The 21,480-nt window shown below is 36.5% G+C and overlaps 1 protein-coding gene across 3 annotated transcripts in view; it reads right to left on the reverse strand.

The window, feature by feature from the left end:
• Positions 1 to 7,024: 7,024 nt before the first annotated feature.
• The window catches only part of TSC22D2 (TSC22 domain family member 2), a 54,799-nt gene continuing 40,343 nt past the window's right edge, over positions 7,025 to 21,480 (reverse strand). The window contains exons 3-4 of one of the 3 annotated variants that reach the window (XM_079765003.1): positions 9,768 to 9,819; positions 7,025 to 8,789 (exon numbers count right to left, since the gene is read on the reverse strand). In XM_079765003.1, coding sequence (XP_079621129.1) covers positions 8,529 to 8,789; positions 9,768 to 9,819 — 313 coding nt within the window. In that variant the 3' untranslated portion in view covers positions 7,025 to 8,528. Of the gene's footprint in view, positions 8,790 to 9,767; positions 9,820 to 21,480 lie in introns of those variants that run through there. The other 2 variants (XM_079765004.1, XR_013813209.1) reach the window with 2 other exon arrangements.

Below are 21,480 nucleotides of genomic sequence, written 5' to 3' on the forward strand. Positions count from 1 at the left end.
GTGCCCTGGCTCACCTGCTCCACCATTCCACCACGACCAACACCTTCCATGTTTTGCGCACGCCCCCTGGTGGTCAGTGCATGTCATAGCGACTAGCTGTTTGGTTGTTCCACTGTTTGGTCTATTTACATATTAGCCTTTTATCATATGGGATTTACTTTTGTATATGATTGAAAATTTCCACAAAATGATACATCATAAGATTAAATCACTGGGAGAATGGACATGGAATGTATAATTCCCCTACCATTAGAGGGGTAAAAAAATGAATAAGGAAAAAAATTGAATAAAAGCCAGAAAAAGGAAAAAAAAAATCACAGCATTTTGAGGAGATAACAGAAAATAAAATGGCAAAAATACATCCAAGTATGCCAGTAATGTTAATAAATGGGAACAGATTAATCTATTAAAATACAGATTGGTTGAAAATTTCAGATATATATATATATATATAATTTTTTTTACAAGAGAAAAACCCTAAAAATGAAAAGGAGGAATATGAGATAAAAAACGATCTATTAGACTAAACAAATGATAAATAGAAATAGGTAAAACAGTAAATACAATAAGAATGGAAACATATCAGATGAAATGAGCACAAAGTTTGGTGGCACAGTGGGAGCCCAACCAGAATGTGTGTGACAAGCAGAGTGGAAGCGGAAGTGGAAGGGAAGAAAAGGTAACAGGAAAAGCAAGTGGAAGGAGCACATTCCCAGTTAGGAGAGGAGGGTTGTTTGTCTTTCTATACTTACTGAGCCTGCATAAATACCAATGAGATGAAGCCAGAGGAGGTGGCAAAGTAGAAGAAACAGGAGAAAGAGGGAAAATATCTTGGCGAGTGGAGAGGGCTGAAGACGATGAGGCCCAGAGCACCAGGGGAAACATCAGGGCATACAAGAAGAAAACACCCTCTATTTTATTTTATTTCTAATTTATTAATTTTGTCATTACACAAACAATACATGAATGCATATTCAAACACATCAAATGTTATAGTTAAAGCTAATGCACTCCATCAAACTACTCTTAGCTGTTTGGGTTTGTCCTTCCCGGCCTTCTCTATACATTTTGATTATACACAAGTAGGTACTGAAGAAGTACACGCAACAGTATCTGTGTGTGTGAATATGTGCAGTATGTATTTTAACAGCAATGGTGTAATAAATAGTACATGTATTGTCCTTCAATTTTCCCCAAAACTTAAAAAAATTAACATTGTATCTTAGAGATCTTTTCATGTTAGTATAAGTAGGATCTCATTCTTTTTCATTGATGCCTAGTATTTTATAATGTATACCATGCTCCCTCTTCTTGATGGGTATTTTGGTTTTTTCAATTTTATACTATTACAAAGGTGTAATCGACATCATTGTACAAGCTACCTTGTGAACACAAGTGAGTAAAGTGTGTTTCATTAAAAATTGGAATTGTTGAGTCAAAGGGCATGTGAATTTAAACTTTTAATGGATACCACTTAATTGCATTTAAAGTGGCCGTGCCAATTTATACACTCACCAGCAATGTCAGACCCTATGTTTCCACACTCTGGCCAGCTCTTGATTGATACATACTTGAAATATTTTCCAATTGGGTTTGAGATAGTCTTTTTTGTGTTTTAATGTGCATTTCATTTATTTTTCTGAGATTGGACATCTCTCCATAACGTTTTTGTAAAACTTTTTTGCCCAACCGGCATGGCTCAGTGATGGAGTGTTGACCTTGAACCAGGAGGTCATGGTTCGATTCCAGTCAGGGTACTTGCCTAGGTTTCAGGCTCGATCCCCAGAGGGGGGCATGCAGGAGGTAGCCAATCAATGACTCTCTCTCATCATTGATGTTTTTCTCTCTCTCTCCTTCTCTCTTCCTCTTTGAAATTAATTAAAAGAAAAGAAAAAATGAATGAGCTTCTTAAAAAAACCCCACAAACTTTTTATGTGCATTTCACAGGGATATTCCTAAAAGGGATATGTGACTGAAAAGCTTAAGACACACTGCTAATATAGCTGAAATAATTTTTATGAGTTAGAGACCTAAATTTATTTTCCTCCCAAGTGGTTGTTTCAATACTATTTGTCAAATATATTCTTCTTCTGCTATTGCTTTGACATGTCACTTTTGTCATTTACTCAATGTATATTTTTGCTTCCAGATTTCCACCTCTATCAGATTTATTTTTGGCATCAGGCACCTGAGTTTCCCTTCACTTGGTTCATTGAATGGTAGCTGATTTTGTCGGCCATGAAGATGTGTTGCTCATTAGACAATAGATGATATAATTCATGACACAAATTCAGTTCCATTCTCTACAAACTTGGAGTATTTTAAAAAAATGTGTAAACTTCTCTCTCAGATTGGTTCCTCTTTTTTAGAGGACACCTCATAGGCTCAAAGCAGAGATGGGGGAGGCTTTTTACCAGGTCCCCTCTTTTAAAAGCATCTTTTGATATTAAAGCTTCTTGGCGAGTTAAAGTTACTTCCTCACAATGTCAGAGTTTCACGTGGCATGACAATTTTACTGTTGAGTTATTTGAACCCTCCATTCAACGAATATGAGGTTCACAAACTATGACTTAGACTTTGAATAAACAACATGGCACTTTAACCTTTACTTTTATATTGGGCTGCAAGCTCCTGAAGTGCACAAATCATGTTCCATCCATCTTTCCGTCCCCAAATACATAGCACAGTGTGCATCTGAACAGAAATAGGATTCCACTGCATTTCAATAGTGTTTCTACAAAGTAAAATATAAAACCCCAAACTCTCAAAAACAAACCCTGCATGTTTTTTAGTAGGAACACTAGAATTATACACTGACCTGATATTATTTCATGGCCAAATGTGGGGAAATGTCCCTTTGCTGTCCGTGAACTTCCTCAGGTACAGTTTATCGATAGATGTGTCACATGCTTGTGAAATGACAGCAACAATTGATCTGGAAAACATTTTAGATTTCAGGGGGCAAGAATGCTTTACGGTTATTATGTAGAAATTTCTCAGGCATGCAAAAGAATGAAATGAAAAGGGAAACTGAGTTGTTTATGGGAAAGAAGTGTGGCATTTGCTTCAGTTATTTTTATGGAGTAACTTAGCACACCTTTTCCTTCCCTCTTTTAAAGGGATACATTTGGCTTCTGTGGTCTTAGTCCATAAACTTACATGCTGTGTTTTATAGCTCAACCCATGACATCAGACTATGGCAAAATTCCTCAAACTGCCTTACCTATCAGTTTCTTCAGTTAGGAGAAGGAAAAATAAAGCAAATTCGCCATCTAAGCATGTTGAACAAATGCTATAACCAAGTAGACTATGCCAGTGCAGAATACCAGCTTCTTACTTTACCATTGTCAATTTTGAAAGGCTGTCTTTACTTTATGATGATTCTGTTAAGAAAAAAAAAATGTCTATGATCTTGATTGCTTTGTATAGCCTCACTTAGCCTTTTTCATGTGACAGCATGTCATACCAACTGTAGTCCACTAAGAAAATTGTAAAATAGCACTCTCTCCACTTACAAAGGAAATACATATATACATTCATAGAACAGATCTTGCTATAGAAATTGTGACCTGGTACAGAAATACTAGTATATGAAACAGGTGCATTCTGGAATGTTGAAAAGGAGAAAATAGGATTCAAATATATGTGACTAAATAATAAACTATTAGTATTGCTAGAAAATAGAAACATGGATTACTAGGCTTGAGGTAGGAGCAGGTGGGAGAAAAGGTCCAGTCTCACATAGGTGAGAAAATTGAAGGAAAGAAAGCAGCTCTCTGAATCGGACTATGGCAAAGAAGGAAAGGTTGGGGCCTAGCAAAAGCGATTCGGACTTGGCTGCCAGCACCTGCAATGGGGACAGAGCCCGTATTATCCTTTCTGGGGAGGAAGGGACAGCTCTGAGGGACAAGCTTTGGACTAATGCTTCTGGGCCACTCTAAAGCCAGTCACCATGAAAGTACTACATTTGGCTTACCTATATGGCTGAATTTATGCAGAGGCATAAAGTGACAGCCAAGACTCATCTAGTCCTCACTCCCACTCCCCTTTTGCTAAATTCTGGAAATTAATTTAATAGGAAACAAAGGTTTTCATTTCCTAGAGATATATGACTATTAGAAGGAAAAATCTGACTCAGACTTTCTAAGACTTACAGCTCTCTGATCTTTCCTTGGAGCAATAAAGAACAGGAACCTGATGCTGGGAATGGAATGTTCATTGTGGAGGAAAAAATGGAACAGAAAGACCCGAGACAGACTTCCTTCATGAGCATCACGAGATTGCCTATGTAATTTCACTTGCTCATCACTTTTGGATCATTGTCCCTCCTCAATTAGTTCTCAGCTTCCAGTTTCAGCCCCCAATCTACCTTCCGTTACTGGAGTGATTAATTTTTCTAAAATGCAAATCTGATCACAATCCCACTTCTTAAAATCATTCTTACTTTCTGAATGACTAGAAGCCCAACTACTGAGGTGGGGGAGGCAGTCATTGCCAGTCTGCCTCCAGTGAAACAAATCTGTGGCTAATCAGGGAGCTCTATGTTCTACAGTGAAACTTTGAGCAGTTTTCTTACTTTTGTAAAAGCCAATCAGGTGTCACCTCTTGAGGAAACCTTTCCTGACAGACATCCTTGACTGTGTATGTCTTTATTATTATTGCATTGTACCTGATGATTTGTCTATATCCTCGATTAAACTGTGAATTTTGAGGGCCAGGTTTTGTCCTTTCAGCAGGATTATTTAAGAAAATGGAAATGGAGAGCATTATGCTATGTGAAATAAGCCAGTCAATGAGAGAAAAATACCACATGATCTCACTCATTTATGGATAATAAATAACATTATAAACTGATGAACAAAAAGATAGATACAGAGGCAGTAAAGCATCAAACAGTCTGTCAAATTACAGCAGGAAGGTTGGGAAGGGGTGGGGGAGATTAGAGATCAACCGAAGGACTTGTATGCATGCATATAAGCATAACCAATGGATGCAAGACAATGGGGGGTGAGGGCATGTATGGGAGTGGGTGGGGGGAGGGCAATGGGAAGATATGTACACATGTAATACCTTAATCAATAATAAAAAAAAAATGGAGTCATCACAAAGTGCCTGCCATTCAACTACAAAGCTGCCATTAAAAAAACACAACAAAGACATGACTTCAGATCTTGACAATTTGTTTCCAGAAAATTAGCTATTTCTGGGTCCACAGATATATTTCCATGAAGAACAGATATTTTGATTATTCTAATCTTGAGGCATCTTCCCTCACCCCTTCCTTAAAGGTCTAGGAGTGACTATAGTTTGGAGGTTGGAGAAATAGCACAATCTCTGACCTGTGACAATTCTTGAATGATGGCGTCTGTGATTATCCATAATTGGGGGCTAGATGATAAAGCATTCTTAATACTTCTACTTGACTGAGAACTTTGAAAAATATCCAGCTATTTGGGAGATACGAGTTAAAACAACTGCATACTTAATACCTAAAGGCGGGGAGGACTGTAGCAAGCTGTAATATCATTGTAATTAGCTAAAATGAATTTTCTTTGGGGAAAGTTAGGTTTGTATTACAGACACATTGCCATATCAAAAACAAAATTTTCTGCCTATGATTTTCTGGTTGGCTAGAGAAAAGTAATAGAAAACTTATATGGCACCCTGGCCTATGCACCTTACACAAAGAATTATTTATAGATGGCACTCCTATAAGACTATGCCCCAAACTGGCATCTCAATAAATTAATATTCCAGCTATACGGAGCAGAAGACCCTAAACCTCTGAAGTAAAACTGAAATTTACTTCAGATTCTAAACAAACTAATCCATTGGGAGAATGCCTGATATTTCCAAATACAGTGTATCTGATGCTGAAAAGTACAATAGTTTTCCCATCTTAAGTTTGACCCCGACTTTGGAGTGGGGGCGTGCCTTATGAGTAGGTTTGGATGTGAAGGCTTCCTTTCAGTGACTTTTGGTGTGTGTGTGGGAGAAGTTGGATTCAAAGGGAAGAGAGGGATAAGAGCAGAGGACTATTATAATTTTGCAATTTTTGAACATTGAGCCATGAGTTGAGAAACTTCTCATGTCATTAAACTGAAAAGTGTATTAATATTTAAAACTCTTGGTACATGTTGCCAAATTACTTTCTAGAAGTACACAGGAAAGTTTCTTTCTACAATGGGTCCTGTTATCTAACAATTTGCTAAATATTAACTTGCATGTCTTAGGTTACTAGAAACTGCCATTTCTTCTGTGAACTATCCGTTTTTTATTTTTTATTGTTATTTTTTAAAATGTAAAAGTGGTAATAATTGCTTCTAATTACCATTTTAAACCAACATTAATCATTTCCTTTGTGACTATGACTTTTATGTTTATAAAGTGTTTTTCTATCCCCTGAATCAAAAGCTGTATTTTCACAAATTCCTAACTTTCTAATACTAGTTTTCCTCCACCTGTATTAAATATCACACTGTTCACACTTGAGGGGCACAACTAGTGAGCCTTTTAACATTCCAACATGGAAATTCCACTTTCTATCTCACCTTATTCCACTCACATCTTCAAGGTTGCTTTTTCAAGCCTGTGTACTTAGTTCCTTTATTTTTAATGTTATCCATTAACATTAAAATTTGTTTATACTGAATATATCCTGCAACACAACTAGAATATAAAATATTTGGTAACCCCACATATACCCGATTTTATACATTTAGTTTGTGGCTAATCTGATTAAGTTTGTATTTTTAAATAGATAAAGAACATTAACTCCTGATTAGCTAGCTGGCTATAGATACAGAGCATGTTAATTTTTATAGGCACCTTTCTGAATTCAAGTAAATGTTTTGGTAGACAAGGATTTCCTACTGAAAGTCATTGACATAATATGAATACTAAGTACAAATATTGCTCAATATTCTTGCATTCTTTAAACTATTTTACTTTGAAAGTTTAAAAACTATCATGAAGTCAATAACATAGGTTTTCATTTAAGGAATATTTTGAACTGTGAAAATACAAATTGAATCAAATTAAGTTTTGAACACATATAGAGCCAAATATTTCAACAAAACTGCAGTTTAATTTCAGAAAATGTGTTAAAATATATATTTATACATCAATTTCTGACATACACTTAATGTGTTAGTATACACAAAATGATGTTTTCTCTTGAAACTGTATTTATGAAATGTACATTTTAATTTAAATACTCAGTATACACTGCACTTTATCTGCATGTTGCATTTATTAAATACATTAAAATCTGCAATGTAACAAAACGTCTTCTGCATATGAAATTCAAAACACCATTTTAAATGAACAAAAGATGGCTCACTTCATTTTTTTTGTACTTTACAACTAGTGTATAATACACTAGCTCAGCTCCACCATACTAACCTGTTCTTTCTTTTTATTTGACATTGTTCACAGACTAGTACATATTACAATAAGAGTGCTGAATAAAAACATGAGGTACAAAAGTGGTTCAAAGAGTATAGGTCATGCAGATCATGCTAGACAGCAAAGAAAATTGTGACCAAGAAAACACTAAATAAAAATACATAAAGAATGTGCATTATAAAAAAAAACAAACAAAAAAACCCCCAAAACTCCATTACACAGCTTTGCTTCTTTGGTTACAAAGTAGGTTGAACAATTTCACAGCTTTTTATTCCCACCCCCTACCCCAAAAAAAGTCATACGAAATGTTGAAAAGCAGAGGAATCGTGGCAATTTCTCTATTAGAAAGTAGAAACAAATGAACAAAGTTTTCTTCATCAAAATAGCCCAATTATTTATTATATCACAATAACTGGTTACTACCTGTACAGTTGCACTATGTTCTTCATACTTACACTATACAAAATTTACATTCAAGCTGGGTCTTTACTACTAAAAATAAATACCGAAGGTAAATTGCCATTAGTGTTAGAAATATGTCAGGATTCTTTTGTTCAATTATTGCCTAAACGTTTAATCTGTTAAATGCAATCCTGTCTTTCAATTCCTTTACTGATACTTATAATTATTCAAAAATTAAAAAAGTTCTGTGACATTGTTCATGTACATTATGAAAATAGCAGCCCTGTAATAAATAAAACACAAATAAATGAAAACTTATGTAGGCAAATGTTACTGATACTGAAAGAAAAGTGGCTCTTTAGATGAACTGTTATTTGTAATACGATAGGAAGGCTCAGGGAACATCCATGGATGACAGACACATGAAGAGCCACTACAGCTCTTAGAGGACCTCATGCGCACCAGGTAAAATGCAGACTTTGCTTGCCTTAATAAACCCCATCGACTATTCTCCTTGTGTACTGATGACATAAACTGGACATCAACAGCACTGCATGACATCTCAGAGAGGAAAAGCTCTTGTAGAATGATTGTCTAATACTGAAAAGGCCAAACACACACCGAAGCATGGCTACTTGCTTTCATATAAAGTGGAAAGAACACCAGTGGCACACAGGATAGATTGCTTTCAGTTTTTTTCTTAATGAGGCAAGAAAGCTTTATGCTGAGGAGACATTCGGCTGCTGTGGAGGTTGCGTTGGCTGCGGAGGCTGTGCTATCACTGCTTGCTGTTGAGAAGTGCTACCAGGATTGGCCTGTTGGGCTGGGAGTTGGGATAATTGATCATTGTTTGAAAGAGATTTTAACAGTGCATTTTCTCGTTCAAGTAAAGAGTTTCTTTCAACTAATTCTTTTATTTGTTCCTTTAGAACTTCCACTTCTTCTCTTACTGCATACATCAAATGGCTTTTCACCAGATCCTGTAAAAATAAAAATTAGGAATGTCAAAAAGAGAGAAAGGAAAAGGTGTTGCTATTTGGTTCTAGCCTACCTGGTGCCTTATAAATGTAAGTTGTTTTTATATTCCTGCTCTTGTTTTTAATGTTTCTACTATATCATGACTGGCCCCAAGGAAGAAAAAACTCAGTTTCCAAGTAGGGCAGCAAGCCCAGGATTTTTCCCCCAAAGTTTGGAGAGATTTCCAAAAATACTAGCTCCTTAAATTGTCAATTATAAGCTTAGAATTAACAACAACAACAACAACAAAGTTTGAAAACCACATGCTTAGATGTTGGGCTAAGAGAACAAAGGATATGAAAGTGTCTCTTATTAAACTGGTTATATAGTACTACCTTAAGAGATAAAGTGATCTATAATTTCCAACTTTAAAACCTTGTTTTTTAAAAAGTTTGAGACTAATGGTCCTCATTTTAGCTTTATATATTATATAAAATATATAAGAATATTTTATATAATATAAACAGACTATCTTTAAGGGAACAAAAAGTTTTAATAGTAATAGAAATCAGAACCAGAATCAATAGAAACAAGTCTACTTATTAAGAGTATAAACAGTGCCTGTAAATGACCAAAGGATGACAAAACTTTCCAGCTGAAGTTTTCATTTTAATGCTCTTTTGTCTCTCAACTCATTTTGATGCTGAAATATTTGGGGGGAACATAATGCATTTTGATTAAGTATATCCCCCAAGATGGTCTTTTATCAATGGTAATGCATGAAATGTGAGATGCTGAAATGGGGAAAATATTAACTCCATTGGTATTTTTAGGCTAAAAATTTTCAATGTTTGAACAACTTCAACTAAATCTCATAAAAAAGATACTTTGGTCATCTTGTTTTAAATAAAGTAGGTGTTTGTTTTTAGAATTGATAAAAACCAAGTGCTTCAATAGAACCAACAATCTATAAAATGAGAGGACTATAAACTTCTACTTACCATTGCTTGTTCTATTTTGTTGTCAATGGCTACACCACCTGCCCCAGATGCACTGGAAAAAATTATAATATTTCATTAAATTATTCTAAAAAATGCAATTTCCCTTTCACCTCTTAAAATAAAAACATCTGTGCTTTATTTAAAACAAAAAATAGTAATTTAAGTCTATTCTCACAATTTCAGTACTCAGAGCTCTCATTTTGAAAATGAGGATCTCAATAAATAGATGACTTCTAAAAATCATTTGTAATTCCAACTTTTCTAATTTGCCTATGGCAATATATGCTACTTTAAAAGTAACTCCCAATTTTATTCTATTCTCAATTCAGTGACTTTAAAAAGATAAATTTTGAATGAATTGTACCCTCTCCATACCTCTTAAACTTCATTTACCAACTATATATCCTAAATTGTCTTTCAGGTGGAAATTCCAGTAGTTACTTATTGCATTAAACGTCAGGTGATGACTTTTCTTCTATATATTTGATATTTTAACATCTGGTTTAAAAAATTTTTAAACTGGCTTATAAAAAATGATTCAGAGGGCTTTAGGGCAAAAAGTACTTGCAGTGTTGATTAACAAGGAACTCAACATTCAGGCAGATCTACAAGCTTTGATTGCAGGTTACTAGCTGGCAAAATCACTTACTAAGGTATGTGGTTTGGACCAGTTTTTCCTGGAAATAACTGGAAGTAGTCTAGCAGGTAAGTACATCCCAAGTTCAAATTTCAGCATTTGTATGACAGTGACAAAGAAGGCTGAATAACTGTCATCTTTGGCAGTAGTGAGGATTTATATCCTTTCCTTGGTGTTTTTGTAAATTTTGAAGGACAGTTATTAGTTTTTTTTTTATAAAGACAAATAGAATACTTTAGCCCATTGTATCAATACAAAAAAAGGCCTTTAAACAACTTTTATATAAAACTTCACTAAATACTCTTTATAAAGTATACCCCACCCAAGAAAATGTAGATGGTAACATATCTTAACTACTATACTTTAGATGATGTGGACCCTCAATGTTATACCAAACTGGGGCTCGGAAATTTGTCTGATGTAGTAGTGCCTTTTACATTATAATCCAAGTAGTTCTGGTCATAATCCTGGTTCTGCTACTCACTGCCCACATGACCACTACCAAATCAACTATTTAACTTCCCTGGACCTCAGTTTCCTCATCTGTAAAATGAAGGGATTGGTGTCAATTCCTCACTAGGAATAATGAAACCTAATTCTATTTTAAAAACTGCTTAGCCTGGTGAGGATATAGAAGTGGCAGGTCTTTGCCACTTCTAAATCCTCATAACTCTGAATCAATACATGGAAAACACTAAGCTTGTTTATCTGAGCATTAACCACATTAATTGCAGCATACTACTTCACCTTTTGCTGCTATTTTTTCTAAGATGAAAAAAGGCTTCTGTATACCTAAAGTGCTATCTATCTATCTATCTATCTATCTATCTATCTATCTGAGGCCCGATGCACAAAATTCGTGCAAGGGCCTCAGATAGAGGCCTGGCTGCCTTGCAGCCCCACAGTCCCATGGTCCTGCCCACTGGTAGTTCCAGAAGGTGATTACACCATCCCATCCGGTCTAATTAGAATATTAGCTCTTTATTATATAGGATAATTAATAAATATTTATATTAGCCACAACTTGGTTAAAAAGATAGTGATAGGCATTTAAAGTTTGCCTGAGAATCTTAGAATACACTTTCTATATTTCTTATTTCTATGTCAAGGGAAAACTGAATTAGTTCTAGTCATATCATGACTTAAATACATTCAATTCTTTCAACACATGTTTTAATTAAAACACCTGAAATGCTAATTTTAACTTCCAATTTTATAAATTAACAAAACAAAAACAAAAAAGCTCAAACTCTTAAAAAAAGGGTTCATTGGTTCTCTTTTTAAAATTAAAATCAGTAAGTTTCCAAACCATTCCTTTAGTTAAGGAACAATAATTAGCATGCTATTCTTTGCTGATTTAGTAAACTCTAGTCCTGGCTCAGCCCACTTTTAACAGATACAGAGGAACAGGCTTTTAAACATAAATAAATCATGCTGAAAATATGTGTGTCACTTAAAAGGTATTAATATTTCAATTTTGTTAAGCATTGTACTTTAACAGAATTAAATCAATCACAGATACAATTACTATCATTATAGTGACCTTTAGCTATTTTGAAGGCTGTTATTTGTGAATTCTAGAACCTATTGCAGTGGTTTTCAAACTTTAGCAGCAGAATCATCTGGTGGTCTTGTTAAAATCCAGATTGCTTAGTTTCTGATACAGGTTTGGATGGGGCCCAGGATTTTCATTTCTAACAAGTGTCCAGGTGATGCTGACCCTGCTGCCGGACAGACCATATCATATGCACTTTGAGAACCACTGGCTTACAGAGATGAAAGTGGTAAGAGAAAGAATAATAAAACCTAATTCTATTTAAAAAACTTCTTAGCCTGGTATAGAAAACTCTTCATGACCTTGGACCCTGCTTTCTATAGTCTCCTCTCCTCTCATACTCCATCTGGCCTATTGTGCTATGGTCTTACATAACTATTTTTGGTCTGTGGAACACATATTCTCTCAGGTTTCCATGCCTTTGCAGAGAACTGCTCCCTCAACTGGAAATGCTGACAGTTCTAATTCACCTGGTTCTCTTTCACTTGTTCCTTTCAGGGGTGGAGAACCTTTTTTCTGCCCAGGGCCATTTGGATATATTTAACATCATTTCAAGGGCTATACACAAAATTATCAACTTAAACGTTAGCCTGCTATATTTACTCAAACATTTAATTAACTCACCCCTAATGCCTTGATAGGGCCAGTCCAAATGATTTCTCGGGCACTATATGTCCCCCCGCCCCCCCTGCTTTAGATGCTCCAGTGCCATCTTTTCTGTGCTGCCTTTTGATTTCCTAAGGTAGAACTAATTACTCCATCCCTCCTGTGGTCCACAAGTCTTTACTCACTGTGTGAATTCTGGGAAATTATTAAACCTTTCTAGACCTCATTTTTTCCCCCATCTAAATAAGGATTACATGCCCTAATTCATAAATTCCTGTGACAATTAAGTGGGCTTAAACAATACTACCACTGTTAACTGTGATCGTGGAGGGAGGTTGCTTATCTTCTTCACCTGTGTGAAGAGTGAGCACAGTGCTTGGCACATAGAAGCTCAAATGCATGCTAAAAGAGTCAATGTGATAGTAATTGGACTTGAAACAATTACTGACTTATACTAGAGAGCCATTAAAATTTTTTGAGTTTGACTAGATCAGTATTCTAAAAGTACGGTCCCTGGACCAGCAGCATCAGCATTACCTGGAACTTGGAAATGTAAATATTTGGGTCTATCCCAGATCTACTGAATTAGATACTCTTCAGGTAGGACCCAGGAAGTCTAATCACTCCTCCAGGTGATTCTGATAAAAACTAAAGTTTGAGAACCACTACTTTAAATAGCCTGATTTACAACAAAGATACTATTATGATAGGTGGTCTTAAATAAGCAGAAAAGAGGGTATTCTAAGATCCCAGAAAGTGGTTTGAGAACATTGTTTCAATGAGGACAACAAGTTTTCTATTGTGTTCAAAGCCAACACAGTGGTTTGAGCTTCATGTTCTCTTTGATCATGTTCTCTAAGATCAACTGAAGCAGAATGATGAATAATCTTCCTTCCTTGACCTAACACTAAGTATTATACTTATTTTCTTTTTTATTGTTGCACTCACCACACTAGAACTTGATGGTTATCTAGTGTCTGAACTTAAGTTCCTTAAAGGAAGGCTTCCTAAGACTTTATAACTATTCTTGTAAAATTTAAGTGCTATATAAAGGCAAGGGATAACTTTTTTTTTAAGAAGCTTCCTGTTTACTATGGGTCACTCTTTTAGAATAAAATCATACCTTGATTAGCATTTACTAGATGAATTAAAAATTGTGGATATGGAACCTGGCCAGTGTGGCTTAGTGGTTGAAGTGTTGACCCATGAACCAAGAGGTTCCTTGATTGAATGCCGGTGGGGGGCACATGCCTGGTAGCTGGCTCAATCCCCAGTAGGGGGCGTGCAGGTGGCAGCTGATAGATGTTTCTCATCCATGTTTCTATATCCCTCTCCCTTCCTCTCTAAAATCAATAAAAAACATCCTACATAATAAAAGGGTAATATGTAAATTACCATCACTCCGCTACGCCCACGATTGGGCCAGCGGGAGGTGCAGGGGGCGGGGACTCGGCGTGGCCGGGGTTGCCGATTGGGCCGGCGGGACGCTGAGCCCGCGTCGCCAGCAGCAGCGCGAGCTCAGCATCTGCGCCATGGCTGTGCTGCGGCACAGAAGGGGCCTCTGGGGCAGCGAGCCCACGTCCTGCTGCGGACCATCAAAAGCAGGGAGCGAAAGCGGGGGAGCTGGCTGTCTGTCCGCTCCGGCACCAGGCCTTTTGAAAGCCTCCACCGTGCCGGAGGCTTTTGAAAGGCCTGGTGCACCAGTGGACAGCCAGCCAGCTCCCTTGTGATCGAAAGCGGGGATCTGTGTGTCCGCTCCAGCACCAGCGGACCCCTTGCCATCAAAAGCGGGGAGCAGGAAAAAAAGTGTAAGCTGAACAGCTCCCAGAGATCACAGAAGTTAATCAGATATTGGCATTCCAAACAGACAGAGTCGAAAATCCTTGAACTAATAGTTGAAAAGTTTCTAAATGTGACCAAAACCTTAACCCCACAGATTAAAGAAAACTAAAAAAAAAAAAAAAAAAAGCGGGGAGCAGGCTGCTAGCAGTGTCCGCGGAGCGTGCTAGGCTTTGTGGGGCAGTGGATATGGCCTGGATGGCAGGTTAGGCCTAGGGGACCCTACACGTGCATGATTTAATCATGCACTGGGCTTCTAGTATATATATATAAAAATAGTGGGTATGGAGAAATGGACAGAAATACAGAATTGTGGGAGGGGGGAATAAGAATAACTATTTTTTGTATAATGGATTTTTATTTACTGGAAATGCAGCCCCCAAAGAATCAAATGAGCTTGAATTTAGTGTTTTAAAAAAGTTAATTACAATCACATTCAAAGGTAAGTAAAACTCAAAAGAATCAATGCTACTGCAAGATAGCTTGGCTTTCCATACTGCTGTTCATGTTTTAATTCATCCCAACTGGCTCCTGATCACAGCTTTTCTTCCCAAGCCTCCTTACTTTTACCACAACAGATCACTTGCAACTTCACTGAGAAGAGGAGGCCAGATATAAACCTCCAGCTTCATAAGTTCCCCATATTTTCACATATATTTTTTTACTCCTCACCTGAGGATATTTTCTCCATTGCTTTTTAGAAGGTGTGGGAGGGGGAGGGAGAGACAGAAACACACTGATTGGTTGTCTTCCGCATGCCCCCAACCAGGGCCAGATGCCTGCAACCGAGGTACATGCCCTTGACCAGAAAACCCGGGACCCTTCAGTGAGCAGGCCGAGGCTCTATCCACTGAGCCAAACTGGCTAGGGACATCCTTCTTAATAGGACTAACTGCTTCATTCATACTGTCAGCTCAACAACTTTGTACAAACCATCTCCAGTCTTTCCTTTCTAAAAAGTAAAACCAGAGAGTCATGCTAATTTGATCTCACATTAAAAAAAAAAAAAAAAACATTAAAAAAAAAACATACACAACGAAATTCAAAACACAACAACTATGAGGAACCCCCCCTTTTTTTCTTTATTAATGTGAACAAAGACATCATGGCTACTTGTTTAAAAATAGTGCAAATTTCTTCTTTTACATTTTGACTACTTTGTCTTTCTTCTATTCTTCCCTGAACACAGAAGCTAATTAACAAAGCAATAAGGTAGAGAAAAAGAACAACACTTAAATGACTGCCTACTTTATAGCAGGCACACATCACTTTAGTGAGTCCTTCCTACAAACATGAGCAATATTGTCATTTTACAGTTGAGAAAACTGAGGTCAAGTAGCTTCCTCAAAGACACAATGCTAGGGATAGGATTCAAACCTAGACCTAACTAATGTCAAAACACATGCTTTTTCTACCATAACAGTAAGACTGTGAAAGAAAGCAAGTACCTTCAATGACCTGAAATAAAGAATTGTGTATGAACAGTGCTTTGACTAAGCAGTGTGTGCTAGTTTCGAAACCATAAGCATGGATCCATAGACTAAAACTGTTCATAATTGCCATTTATCTTATCTAGCACATTCCTAGAAGAGGGTCTGCTCTGAGAACAAGGGACGTAACTTCTTGGAAAAGGCGTTTTTGCTCAGTGATCTTTCTTCAGCCAGTATAGTTTACCTATTCGCTAAGAACTAATGTTCTTTTGGTTTGTTAGAAAGCTGAAGATATCTTCAAAATATATGTATCTATACGCAGACTATTGCAGAAAAAAAAATTACCTTGCTTTACCCAAAGACGCTTCTAACTTCCACATTCACAAAATCCACTATAGAAATTTCCCAAATTACAAAATCAAATCTTTTGTATTAAGAACAAACTTCTTTGATTGAGCTGGCAAATCTGATATACTTATGTGTCAAGCCCCACCCAAACCAGGTAAAAACGATTCTTTATAAACTCTCAAGTAGAAGCTACAATTGTTTTTGGAGGCCAGGCTCAGGAATCACCTACTGTTTCTAATATATCATCTACAACCTTCAACACCCCCCATCCCAAGTAAGCTCTATAAATAACATCATTACTGCTAAAATGCACTAATTCTAATCCAGGTAACATTTTCCCTCTTCTCTAACAAAGGAATGTTTTGTTTTTTAAAAAGAAACCATTAAGCTGATTAAAAAATAAATCTAATGAACCTAGCTTAGTAAGCCTGTGAAGGCTAAGGAGGGAAAAAAAATCCATCACTATTCTGTAAGAGAAATTTTAAAAATATTTATAGCTTAACACTAATTTAACAGCAAATAGCAACTCTCCTTCCAAAAAAAGATCCCAAATAGATAAAATTGATGTAGACTTAATCTCTGGCCAAATGCACACCTCTGTGATTAAGAGTAAAATTAAGCTAAGACCTCAAATGTTTGTGTATTCTAATTATTGATAATAAGTTCTACCAATGTAAAACCAAATAATGTGCAACATTTCATGATTTTAAAAACTCACAAAAATGCCCCAGGGAGATTTTTATTATTGGTAACACAAACTAAGTGATTTTTGTGAATGATGAAGGCTATTGTTCATGCTAAACAAAGCAGGTAAAATGGACACTCACAAAACTAAATACTATTATTTTCTCCAGTAATCAGTCTTACAATGGCGTGAAAAAAGCTTTTACCAAGGAACTATTAAAAACCCAGGTAAATATTTATATAAAGATTGATATTTCTTTTTGACAGATCTACAAAAACCTTGTTCGCCAATGCCCTCAACATATTTTTATATTCATCTAATTAATTTTAGGTCAAAATCCTGGCCAGAAAAGAATGCTTAGAGAGGAAAAAGGGATCAATGTCAATTTCTTGGCTTTGACTGTTATACTTTGGTCATGTAAGACGTCACCACTGGGGGGACTCGGTGAAGGGATATATGAGACCTCCCTGTACTTTTTTTTTGCAACTTCTTATGACTATAATTATAATTTATAATTATTTCAAAATAAGAGTTAAAAAATACATGCACATGGTAAAAAATAAATTCAAAAGAGTATACACAAAAAGGGTATAAAACCAATAAAGTCCCTCTCCTACCTCAGGCTCCCTTTGTATTCTCTATATTAGCGACCATTTAAAAAGCCCATTTATGGCCCTAGCTGGTTTGGCTCAATGGATAGAGCGTTGGCCTGTAGACCAAAAGAGTCCCAGGTTATATTCCGGTCAAGGGCCCTGGGCCCTGGTCGGGGCTCATGCAGGAGGCAACCAATCGATGTGTTTCTCTCACACTGATGTTTCTCTGTCTTTCCCTCTCTCTTCCAACTCTCCCTAAAAAAATCAATGGAAAAAATACCCTCATGTGAAGATTAACAACAACAAGAAAAAAGCCCATTATTGCCCTGGCTGGTTCTGCTCAGTGGATAGAGCCTCGGCCTGTGGACTGAAGGATTCAATTCCAGTCAAGGGCACATGCCCGGGTTGCGGGCTCCATCTCCAGTAGGGGGCGTACAGGAGGCAGCTGACCAATGATTCTCTCTCATCATTGATATTTCTATCTCTTCTCCCCCTCTACCTTCCTCTCTCTCAGAAGTCAATTCATATATACTTTAAAAAAAAAAAAACAAAACCCATGTAGGAAAAAGTCTTTAATACTTTGGAGTGGGAGAGGCCTTTCTCATTATGTCTCAAAATAAAAAACTTCAATAATTTCCCTAAATATAAAGTACTTCTATAAATCTGTAAGAGAAAAATGGGTAGAATTCACATGTACAGTTCACAAGAAATGACATGAAACAATACTCAACATCTCATTCATAATAAAAATACAGAATCCTATATAATAAAGAGGTAATATGCAAATTGACCATCACTCCAACACACAAGATGGCCGCCCCCATGTGGACACAAGATGGCCGCCACAAGATGGCCAGCAGGGGAGGGCAGTTGGGGGGACCCAGGCCTGTAGGGGAGGGTAGTTAGGGGTGACCAGACCAGCAGGGGAGGGCAATTAGGGGCAATCGGGCTGGCAGGGGAGTGGTTAGGGGGTGATCAGGAAGGCAGGCAGGCGAGTGGCTGGGAGCCAGCAGTCCTGGATTGTGAGAGGGGTCCCAGATTGGAGAGGGTGCAGGCTGGGCTGAGGGACACCCTCAGCCCCCTGTGCACGAAATTCATGCACCGGGCCTCTAGTAAAACTATAATATAATACCATTTGCCTACACAGATTGGCAAACATATTAAAATTTAATACACTGCTAGGGAGGCTGTAGGAACATGGGTACTTTTATTTACTCTTTGAGCCAGCAATCCTACATCTGAGTTTATCCTATAGATATTTACACATACACAAGAAATAATGTATTTAAAAGGGTACTCACTACATCACTGTTTATAACAGCAATGCTCTATTAATAGGGAACTGGTTAAAGAAATCATGGTAGAGCACCCATTCAACTGAATACTACCCATTTATAAAACAAAACAAAACACCCACAAAGATGCTTTTCTGTGTACTAAAATGGAAACAATGTGCCTTGGAGATCTTTAACCTTTTGCACTCGGATGTCGAGTGTGACTTGACACGGTTAGCATCGGTAGCAGCTTGAGAAAAAAGCAAGCGAGTGCAAAGGGTTAAAAGTAAAGATACAGATGTGTGTACAAGTGCCCATGTATATTAGCATTTGTCAAAGGGGGAGATAATAATGTATATTGTATTTGTTGTATATGCATAAAGAAACCACTTTATGAAAATGGTTATATGTTTGGGAAGGCAGGCAGATAGGGGACAGGGACAGAAGACTATTTTCATTGAATTTTGGAGAATAATGAAAAATATTCCAAAATGAAAGTGACTAATGGAGTTATTATCCTGTACAGTGTGAACTCAAGACATGAACAAATGGCAAACAGAAAAAGGGGAAAGGAGGAAAGAGGAGCCAACAACTCCATTTCCTTTAGGAAATGTTTCATTCGAGAAGATAAAGGACTATCTATGGTCAACATAAGAAACAACAATAAATGTTATATTTGTGATTTGTAAAATTTATTTTCTTGGCTTAGGTTGAATTACAGTCACTTAAAAATATGGTTTAAATAATGTTTATAATGCCCAGTATAGTTATTTCTGTTTATAGTGATTCTGGTAAGTAAACAGTAAAATTTTATAATAAACATCTATAATATAAGAGGCTATATAAAACTTACATAATAAAAATGTTACATTAAAAATGCATTTCAAAGAAGGTGTAGATAAGATTAATATTAACTTTACCTTCTGTGTGTGTGTGTGTGTGTGTGTGTGTGTGTGTTTTGTTGTTAATCCTCATCCAAGGCTATTTTTCTATTGACTTTTAGAGAGATTGGAAGGGAGGGGGAGAAACAGAGAGAGAGAGAAACATAGATGTGAGAGACACATCGATTGGTTGCCTCCCGCTTCTAGCCTGACCAAGGCTGGGGATCGAGGAGCTTGCAACCAAGGCATGTGGCTTTGACCAGAATCAAACCCAGGACTCTTCAGTCGGTGGGCCGACACTCTATTCACTGAGCCAAACCGGCTAGAGCCTAACTTTACCTTCTTTTTCCAAATCTCTTTAACATTTCTAAGTTATGATCTTTGGGGGAAATTATTTTATTATTTGGTAGTAAAATTCTGATATAATTATAGCTTTTTCTTGTAGAGCCACTCTAAGTAAACAATTAAAAAACGAACTGAATTAAAATTCTATTAAAACATTCAAGATGAGAGATATAAAAATTTAGTCTGGAAAAACTAAAAACTGATACAAAAGTGAAATACAATTCAGCATTACAACTCAAATATTTCAAATAAATTAATAAAGGCTTAATTAATATATTATTTCAAATTAAATACTTAAATGGTATAAGAACATGAAATCATACCTACTTAAGATAAATGAGCATATCCACTGGCTAGTGATTTCTTATTAGACTAGCATTAAGCAAGGTTTGACCGGATGAAAAATGTATTTCCTTCCTCTGAGTCAGAATGAAGTAAGAAAGGGTATGAGAACGGGGCGGGAGGAGGGTGGCATTTCCTCAGTGTTGGAATGCTTACATTTAGAGCAGGCTCTCTTGACAGAGATTTCATTGTACTGTTTACACTGTAGCAATCATTTGATGATAGCACAATTCATTACTAGGGAATGAAGGATACATGCTAAGGGGCTTAAGTCCAAATTAAAAATTCGACACTATAGTCCTGGCTACTTTAAATTATTTCCTGGAGACTGGGAAAATAGTATATGACTGATAATTATCTAGACTCAGATGTACACTGGTACCTATGAGTAAAATAGGGGAGAGGGATTAGAAAGGATTTCAAATTTTGCCAGTTGATGTCTAGCTCAGAATATTGAACAAAAATCTGAATAACCTAGTTATACTGGAAAGGAATAAAGTGGATATAGTTCCATATATTCCTTCTAGATATTTTAAAAATATTCCTTTAGTCTTTTGGGATGGAAGTTGCTGGCACCCAACTTCTATAAACATCAGAATTTAGCAATTGAAGTATACCTTAATATAGTAAAAGATCTATGTTTTCCTTTTAAAGATACTTTTATTTTTTAAGAGAGAAACATCAATGTGAGAGCAACACATCAGTCAATCAATCAACTGCTGCCTCCTGCACACCCTCTACTGGGGATCGATCCCAAAACCTGGGTATGTGCCCTCACCAGGAATCTAACCAGCAACCTTTTGGGATGATGCCCAACCAACTGAACCACACGGACCAGGGCAAGATCTATGTTTTTCAATACTGATATTAGGAACCATCTTTCCTAGAAAATACAAAATTTAAGCAGGAAAAATATTCAAAAATTATTAATATAAATTAAGACATTAAAAACTTAAATAGGAATTCAAATTACTTCAGCTGTGTTAGAAAAAGAATAAAGATTTAGAAAAGACCATCCAGGGAAAGGACTATGTTTAACTGCCATTTTATCATAAAGATTAATTCTCCTTCAAAAGGGTGATAATAGCATTCCCTCCCTCTGACTACAAGCAAATAATAGCACTTTCACTACTTAAGTAGTGTAAATGTATAGAAATTAACAAAACTAGAGAAAGGAC

The sequence above is a fragment of the Cnephaeus nilssonii genome (genome assembly GCF_951640355.1).
Source record: "Cnephaeus nilssonii genome assembly, chromosome: 3".
In the NCBI taxonomy this organism is placed as follows: Eukaryota; Metazoa; Chordata; class Mammalia; order Chiroptera; family Vespertilionidae; genus Cnephaeus; species Cnephaeus nilssonii.